This window comes from Callospermophilus lateralis, chromosome 8, assembly GCF_048772815.1.
Source record: "Callospermophilus lateralis isolate mCalLat2 chromosome 8, mCalLat2.hap1, whole genome shotgun sequence".
Lineage (NCBI taxonomy): Eukaryota > Metazoa > Chordata > Mammalia > Rodentia > Sciuridae > Callospermophilus > Callospermophilus lateralis.
In genome coordinates, this window is record NC_135312.1 from 84,517,397 (window position 1) to 84,526,626 (window position 9,230).

Sequence of the window (9,230 nt, forward strand, 5' to 3'; positions counted from 1 at the left end):
TCTAAAAAAAAAGGAAAATTTAGAAATTTACAACTGTTAATAATGTTATCTATGTTCAATAAGAAAAGTTCAATAAGAAAAATTAAGCATTTCTTGAGAAATTTCTTTAACTAGTTCTCACTTGAACATAGCTACTCAAATTTAAATAGATTCATAGTAAGATTTTAAAATTATTAACTACAATTAGAGAAACTGCTTTACTCTATGTACTAACATACAAAAAAGGGAAATAAAAGATGCTAATGTTCTCATACACAAAAGGCAAACATTTGGAAAGGGGTACTAATTTATAAATAATCTTAAAGTATTGCTCCAGTAGCACGTTTCTTTAGAATATCAGTAATTTATATAAACAAATCCTGTTTTGTTTTTTTCTATCTGTAATTCACTGGGTTTAAGCTCTAGTTGTTCCTTCAAATTTCAAAAACTAGATTTGGTTCAATAAACACACTAAAGAATTTAAAGGAATAAAACATTTTATTTAAAAAATTCATATATGCTTCAAATGAAAACTCCTTTCCATTTATTAAGCACCCACAGAGTACCAGGCACTATACAAAATATAAAGACTTATTTCTGCTCTTTCAGAGCTAAAATGATGGTTCTGCTGCACTCATTTATGCATAACACTGACACACCAACTCCACTGTCACAAAATGACTACATCTTCCAAGACTTGCTCCAGACATCAGTTTCCAATCCAGAGCAGAAGCAGATCATGCAGTTAAAGCAGAAGTCAACTGATGAGGTCTGTCAGGTGCTACATCTAATGTCCTCTCCCTGGGCAAGAGAAAATTAAAGTGTTACTGGAACAGAAAAGAGATTTTTAATAAAAGTATTAACCAAATCTCAGATTTAAAATCAGCATTAGTCCTATAATTTTAGTAAATTTACCTTACCAAATGTAACTGTCATTCATACTATACCTTTCTTTGATTTTCAAATTAAAAATACAGCAAAATGTTAGAAATACAGGAAAAAATTAAAAAGAGGAAAAAAAAAGGATACAAAATGAAGCCAAAAATTAGTCTAAAGCAAAGAATACCACAATGTTCTATTTACTTGCTAGCAGAGAGAAAATTAAAAGAAGAAAATTGCAGATAGTATCAATCCTAAAAATTCAGTCATTAAAGACATTTTTTTCTCAAACTCACCTCGGAAACCACCACCCCCTCTTCCTCCTCTGAAGCCACCACCTCCTCTTCCACCTCTAAATCCACCTAAAAGGGGAAATTTCATTAAATAACTGTAGCTTCTCACTTGCTGATAAGCCAACAAAGATACAATTCCTATAGTTAAAAAGAATATATGCAGATTCACCTATTTTATCTTACATAAATTTTTTTTCAAAGATAAAAATGGAGAAACTGTAGTAGTTCTCCAATCAGGCAGGAGGGCAAATCCCAGATTACCAACTTTAGACAGGACACCATCTTTATGAATCAGAAAAACTTGTCAAAGTATGATTTAGCACTATTGCTAAATGTATGATTATCTCAACTTTTTTTTAATATTTTTTAACATTTTAAGTTGTTAATGGACTTTATTTATTTATTTTTATGCAATGCTGAGAATTGAACTCAGTGCCTCACACAAGCTAGGCAAGTGCTCTACCACTAAGCTACAACCCCAGTCCTTACCTTAGCTTTTGCTTATGTAAATATTTTTAATTGAACTAAGGATAGTTTGATTAAAACCATTTATTCTAAAAACAAATGGGAGCAGGTATGGGTAGTTTTGCTCTGGGGATACTATAAAAAATATCATGTGGAAGTTTAACCAAGCTGCATATGTATCATAGGTGATGCTCGGGTGCTAATAAACCTTGAAATTTCAATAGATACTGTAGGCGTACTGTGTTGCTAAGCGATGATGTATGGCAGGTTAGGTATACTAAGTGGATTTTCAACTAAATTGTGATGTACAGCAGGTTAGGTATACTAAGTGGATTTTCAACTAAATTGGAAATCTCCAATTTAGGTTGGGTTTATAGGGATGTAACCCCATTACAAGTCAAAGAGCACCAATATTACAAACAGTTCCCAGCATGACATCAAAGCCATGGGTTTTAATTCTGGGTCTGCCAACTGATTATGGCAAATGAACTTCTAAGAGACTCCATTTCCTCATACAAAAAATCAGAACATCATCTACCTCAAAAATCTTTGCTAATTATTGAAAGAATATATGTGGATAATAAGAGTAAGACCAGCTCTCAGCATACAGTCAATATACAATGACAATTATCTAGGAAACTAAACTTCAGTTAAGATAATCTTATACAGTCATATAGTGCACAATGATATTTTGGTCAACAAAGTCCATGTATAAGACAGTGGTCCCAAAAAAATACAATGGAGCTGGAAAATTCCTATTGCCCAGTGACACTGTAAACTGATGCATTATTCACATAATTATGGTGTTAATGATATAAACAAACCTACTGTGCTGCCAGTCATATAAAAGTATAGAACATACAACTTAGTATATACTTGATAATGATTATGAACATCTGTTATTAGCTTATGTGTTTACTATTCTTTTTATTGTAATTTTGTAGTGTACTCCTACTTATAAAAAAGTTTACTGTAAAACAATGCCATCTGATACCAGCATTAGCCCCATACATCTCATGTTTATCATCTCTCAACTGTGTCAAGAAGCCACGTTGGGTGACTGACCTATACTATCTAGATCTGTGTGAGCACACTTCAATATTCACACAACAATGAAACAGCTTGATGAGAAATTTTTCAGAATTTATCTGCCATTAAGTAACAAATGACTGTACTTTATGAAACTCCCTAAGAAAACCAAGAGATAAAATAACCTAAGAGTTAAACATCGCTCAAAAGTGAACTGTTAAGGTTTTTTTCTTTTTAAGTAACTGAAACAAAGCATTATTACTTGGAAAATCTGCCAATACTTGAAAGAAGTTTTACCAAAATAAATAAATACAAGGGAAGTTTGCCTACATACAAAATTAAATTGTACTACATGAATCAGCTGTGGCTATGAAGTCTCATTAGAAATTTTCTCTCATACAAACTTACCACCTCTACCGCCGCCTCTGCCGCCACCTCCTCCCCTTCCTCCTCCTCGGCCTCCCCGGCCACCACCTCGCGGAGGTCCTTTCTCACCCGGAGGTCGAGGTAAAAACCTTTGCAGTGGCAGCAACTTAAATGGGTCTATATAAAACTGGAAATTTAATACAAACAATTTGTAAGATAACCTGGGGGACAGTACAATATAATGAAAACTGCTTAGGTTCAAATCTTATTCTTACCACTTATTACTGTGTGGTTCTGAGCAAGGACTTACTTTTCTAGTACCTTGGTTTTCAGTAAAATGTAGATAATAAGGCATGACTGTGTGAGGATCAAAAAGTAATGTACATAAAGCACCTAAGAAGCATTACACACATGAAATTGAGCATAAAATTTAAAATAAAGCATTGGCGTACCAGCTTTCAAGACTATTACAAGGGATCACATCAATGTTTCCTGAACATATTGAGTAATGAATGATATACAGAAACTAACCCCATCCTTTATCTGGAGTTAAGGACGTTTTGGAGCTGATAAAATTTTAAGGAAGCATGTTCTCTCCTAGGTCTTCTACACAAAACACAATCAGAGGCTTTAAAACTGTAATATATTAGTTATAATAATATCTGTAGCCCTCTCTACATGTCCCTTTGTTACCCTTCTCTTTGTGGCCCATCATCTCAAAACTATTGTCTAGATCTACATTGTGCAGTCTGGCAGCCACTAGCCACATGTTGCTATTTGATGATTAAAATGTGAGAATAAAAATTATGTTCATGAGTCTCGTAAGTCACACTTCAGGTGCTCAATAGCTATGTTGTGGCCAGTGGCTACTGTACTGGGCAGGAACTTCCATCATCACAGAAAGCTCAACTAGGTGGCACTGGTTTCCAGACTTTATCCCAAGTTGGATAAAGAAACCCTAACTTAAAACAGATAACACTGGACTGGAAACCAAAAGAAATATAATGTGCCCAACCTAGTACCTGCGATTTAGGGGAAAACACACACACACACACACACACACACACACACACACACACATATTCGAAATACTAAATCCTCAATTAATAATACTGTAAGAAACAGCAAGGATCTGAATCAATTCAAGTGACTATAACAGGTACTTTTCTTTACCCAGGTTGCTAGATGAGAAGCCTATCTCAGCACAGTTTCTTTCTAGGCTCTTCAGCTCCAGGGACCCCCTAGCAACAAGGCATAGTTTCCATCTCATTTCCTATTTCCAATCTAGCTTCTGGGTCTACCATTCCACTGGCTACTTGAATTCCATGTTGCTAAACCCAAAGAAGACTTTACAGCATTTTGCCAGAGCTGAGCAACTCCTCTCGTAAACACTCCATTCTCCTGGGATACTACTTTTAAACATGCCTGCAGTTTGACTCCCTTTCTGCAGAAAATATTTCTTAATCTCTGCTAGGACATTTACATTTGGGAAGCACCCTAAAGCTCTTCATCCATGTTTTTTCTTCTCATTCTTTTAGACTGTTTTATAAACTGCCTGTACACTGACAACTTCCAAGTTTCATCTCTAGTTCACACCCTTCCTTTAAACTCCTGACCACTGGACTATTTCACAAGTACCTTAAATGCATTATGTCCAAAGCCCACTTCTTATTTCCCCCAATTCTCCCTTTTCCATAGTTGCTCATTTCGGTAAATGGTGCCACCATCTATAAACATGCTTAAGTTTTTTTTTCAACCTCAATAGCTAGTCAGTTACCAAGTCCTATTGATAAGATGACCTACATTTCTCTTAAATCCACCTACTCTTCTGCATTTCAACTGTCTTTCCCTCAGCCAAAAATACCTCTTGTAAGACTACTGTAACAACCTACTAGGCCCCTTCACACAAAGTACTGATTCCTTTCCAATGTGCTTTTCTATTTTTCCATAGTGACTTTTTTAAGAATAAATTTAAATGTTATTATCCTATAATTTAAAAGAAAAAGAAGGTAAAATTAACTTTGTTATTATTCTATAATTTAAAAGGAAAAAAAAAGTTAAAATCTGAACTCTTTGTGATGACCTAGAGTAATCAAGCTCCTTCCAATCTCACAATTTTACTTCACATCTTTCCCTACTCCTCCTAGAGGTTCTATGCCCACACCATAGGTCCATCTCTTTTAAATACTTACGTGGGTTACTGAGATTTTGCAGTTTACTTGGACTGTTCTTCATCCTCTTTGATTGCCCAGTGGTTTCTAAGTGCACTATCTAACTAGATCAAAATTATCCTGGAGCTTGGATCTGACCCCTACTAAGACTACTGGGTCAAATTTGTAGGAATGGAACCTAAAAGGACATCTTAAAACCTCCCCCTTAGATAACTCTTAAGTGCCATCAGTATTGAGACTCATTCCTAGTCAACTTTCAGGTCTCAACTTTGAGACCATTCTAAATCTCGTCCCACTATAAAGATTCTAATGGGAACCTATATATTTCCTGCACAACATTTATCTTGTATGAAAATACTTGTGAAATACTTTTAATATCCATCTTTTTCCAGATATTTTACAATGTAACATTTTACTTAGAATGTTTGCTCATGCAACTTTTCTTGAGGGGTAGGGGGTGGGGGAGGAAGCTGGGGATCAACTGAGGGCCTCACCCATACCAAGCAAGTATTCTACCACTGAGTTACATCCCCAGCCCTTAAACATTTTAATAATTAAAAAAAAAAAATCCTCTGGATTTTTATAGATTTTGCTAATATGAGCAAGGAGTACATTCTGAAAGGATCAGTAAGCTCAATGTTTATAATACAGAACATTTCACTTTAACCCATTTTGTCCCACTGTCCCAGATAGAGAATAGCTATAAAAACTTAAATTAAGCAACAAATATACCACTGATGGTAACTTCAAAGTAAGAGTCAAACATTTATTATGTTTGCAGAATTGAAAACTTGGGACTGATTAGGTTAAGAGCTTCACTAGTGATACAATGGGGGAGACTGAAGTGCATCAAGTAGTACTATCCAAAGGCATGTCATTCCCTTAGAAAACCAAGGATCCTAAGTATTGTAAGCTTGACTCACCTTCTGTAGTTTTTTAAAGGAAGCTGCCTTCATGTTTTCTGACAATTTAACTGAAAAATACTATTGATTTTATTAAGGAATAAAAAATTAAGATGAAGATACTAAACCTTCTGAATTCATTTATCATTCTATAAACAAAGTTACAAGGTACAAACATATATCGAAAAGAGAAAAAATAGATTCCCGGAGGAAATGGAAGTTTTCTTTAAAAAACAAAACATACCATACCATTCCAGCAGCACCATAATATGCAATGCAACCAATTTAACCCTGTAGCTCTTATCTAAAAGTCCATAATTTCTAAATTTTCCAAAAAGAAAGTCATTTTTCTAGGGCTTTATTTCAGGTCATATAAATGAATACTTTTTCCCCTCTTCATTCTCCTTATGATCCAACCTGTTGTAATACTGATTTATTCATGTATGTGTATGTATTTTACTTTGGGGGATTGAACCAAGGGATGCTCTGCCACTAAGCTACATCCCTAGTCCTTTTTTTAAAAAATTTTTGAGACAGTCTCACTAAGATACCTAGGCTGACCTTGAACTTGGGATCCTCCTGCCTCAGCCTCCCAAGATGCTAGGATTACAGGCATGGACCACCACACCTGGAAATGCTATCTTAATTAAGAAGTTAAATTTAATGATTATTTAATTGCATTAATAGGGGGAGGGAGATAATAAATTCATGGACAGTGAAATTACCAGGTTATCCAATTAAAAAGGATACAAAATCTCTAAGTTGTCCAAATATTTCATCCACTTTTCCAATTTGTTCTTTGTTTTCTAAATAAACAGGAGCATTGAAATAAGGCACCTTATTTTCATCTGTGGTACATTTACAAACTATGTCATCTTCACAAGGATGCAGGAACTCGCCTAATACTGAAATAGGACAAGAAAATATGAACATATGAAACTATACCAAAGGATACTGGCCAATGACTCTGGTTTCTTAACTGTCTGAAATTTCACTATATCTGTTCTCTTCTGAGACAGAAGAGCACAGTCATTAACAGTGTGGACATCTTGAGCTGACATGCCCACTCCACAACTTACAGCTAGTAGCCACAGCTACTAGTTAAGGTGACCTAGGGAAAGGTCTTCACTTTCTCTCTGCTTTAGTGTCCTCTTTAATATGGGGATAATATCATATAAGCTGTATCTACACACACGTGATTAATTGGAATAATTAATGTCAAGAGTTTAGAATAGTGCTTGACACACTGAAACCATTCAACTGTAAGTAATCTTATTATAACTATTCCAATTTCATCAAACACTATGCTTTATTTTCCTGATCTTTTCCTCTTTCCCCCAACCCTTAAATGTAAATCAGTCTCCATTCCTGTCTTTTTCCCCCTCCTTTTCTAGAACCCATTCCCACTACCACCTCTTTGCCAATGATTCTTAATCATTTTCAGGCAAGTATACAGCCCCAAAATATCTAACTCTATTTCTAACTATTACCCCAAATAAAACACTCATCACATGCCTGCAAAATTAACTCTCCTTCCCTATCCAAGCGGAAAACTTCATTTCTAGTATCAGTCAAGTTCTACTTACTTTTTTCCCTTCAAATCTTTTCCACCTAACCCTTCCATTTTTTCCTCACTGTTGTCATCCTAAATCAAGATCTCAATGTCTCATGTAAGGATTGTTATAACAGCCTGTGAGGTGGGACCACTGCCTTGAGCTATAGCCCCCCTTAAACCATCTTCACATAGATCCACCCATTCTTAGTCAGGCTCTGTTCACTTAAAACCCTAGCAAAGAAACTTAACTCTGAATTAATTTTCTCATCTGTAAAAAGGAGTAAGCATCCATTACTGCCTAATTAATCTTACCTTTTCAGCCTAAGCTCAAGTTCCATAGCACATTCTCTAATATCTTTTTAACTACAATACCATTTTAAGTCAGTTTCCAGCACCTCCCATCCCAAGCTGCATACTCCTTTTCAGAGCTCCTGGATCTATCCTTCAGCACCCAACTATCACTCAAACTTGCTGATAACAAACCCACAACCAAACCCCACTTCTCCAAACAGGCTAAATAAACTTCGAAGACGACATACAGACTACACGTTCCGGAGGTCCTTGATCTTGGCTTTTATTAAAGCCTCCGCGGCCACCCCCTCGTCCAAATCCTCCTCTGCCGCCGCCTCTGAAGTTGCCGCCTCCTCCACCTCGAAAGTGGTTGTTGCTACTGCCACCACGGTTGAAGCCGCCGCCGCCACCACCACCTCGGTTAAAGCCCCCACGACCTCCGCCTCGAAAAGACATGATCTTTCCTACCTGGTGGAAAAAACAGTAAGTACCTTATGATCACTGTAGTCTACGAATACACGTGATATCCCTGCGCCATAAAAAGGGACACCATAAAAAGGGACAATTATGACAGCATCCCTGACATTTCGCCCACACCGCCAATATTATCTTCCCATGGCCCCAGGAGTGCCGCGCGATCACACACCAGCCTCGCCGCCCGCGGTTACTACCTCCTTCCCAAGTAGGAAGCAAAGTCTTCACGCTGCATTCCCTTTCTTCCTCCCTCCCTCCCGCAGCTGCGTTCTGCTTCCCACATTCTCTGATCCTTTTGCTTCTCTGACCACTCACCGCCGCCACGTGCACCTTTGGCCCGGGCCTTTACGTTCACACCCACCCGCAAGATACTTCCGCCGAGCTCGAACCTCCTCGGCCACCGTACGGCATAGACTTAAAAAAAAAAAAATAGAGGCTCGAATTACTGGTTTGCAAAAAGAGCCAGTCACGGAGAGAGGCAGCGACACTGACGCCTTTCTAAACAAGCCTTCAAAGCCGGAAAAGAAACAACAATATCTAACTCCAACCAGTAGTTTACGACAGTAAGATCAATTTGCTTAGCAAGAGAAAGCGGAAGTAAAGCGAAACGGCATCCATTACGTCAGGACGTTACCGGAAGTATTGCCGTCGTGTTGCCCTAGGAGATAGCGGAGTTAGGGACCCGCCTCCTCTTCCCAGAAGTCGGGCGTTTAAGTGTCAGGTCTTCAGTCTTTGCTCTCTGGTGTGGTTCTCTTCCCACCCTCAGCCTGGGAAACCGGTCTTTAACCTCGTTCATCCGTTGGTCGCCGACTCTAGAAGTGTGGCC

General features: G+C 37.4%; 1 protein-coding gene across 1 annotated transcript; it reads right to left on the reverse strand.

The window, feature by feature from the left end:
• Nucleotides 1-458: 458 nt before the first annotated feature.
• Gar1 (GAR1 ribonucleoprotein) lies at nucleotides 459-8,982 on the reverse strand. The gene is made up of 7 exons (XM_076865218.1): nucleotides 8,720-8,982; nucleotides 8,179-8,398; nucleotides 6,835-6,989; nucleotides 6,106-6,165; nucleotides 3,054-3,198; nucleotides 1,155-1,220; nucleotides 459-780 (listed from the first exon to the last, which is right to left on the reverse strand). Exons 2-7 carry the CDS (start codon nucleotides 8,384-8,386, stop codon nucleotides 767-769), a joined length of 648 nt encoding a protein of 215 aa, XP_076721333.1. The 5' UTR covers nucleotides 8,387-8,398; nucleotides 8,720-8,982; the 3' UTR covers nucleotides 459-766.
• Nucleotides 8,983-9,230: the final 248 nt, after the last annotated feature.

What these genes read in the sequence shown, in the direction of transcription:
- Gar1 (XM_076865218.1), bottom strand. Translation starts at nt 8,386, where the DNA reads ATGTCTTTTCGAGGCGGAGGTCGTGGGGGCTTTAACCGAGGTGGTGGT. An exon ending in ACCTCCGGAACGTGTAGTCT is followed by an intron (nt 6,990 to 8,178) that starts GTATGTCGTCTT and finishes GTCCTATTTCAG; the next exon opens with TATTAGGCGAGTTCCTGCAT. An exon ending in CCTTTAAAAAACTACAGAAG is followed by an intron (nt 3,199 to 6,105) that starts GTGAGTCAAGCT and finishes TTAAATTTCCAG; the next exon opens with TTTTATATAGACCCATTTAA.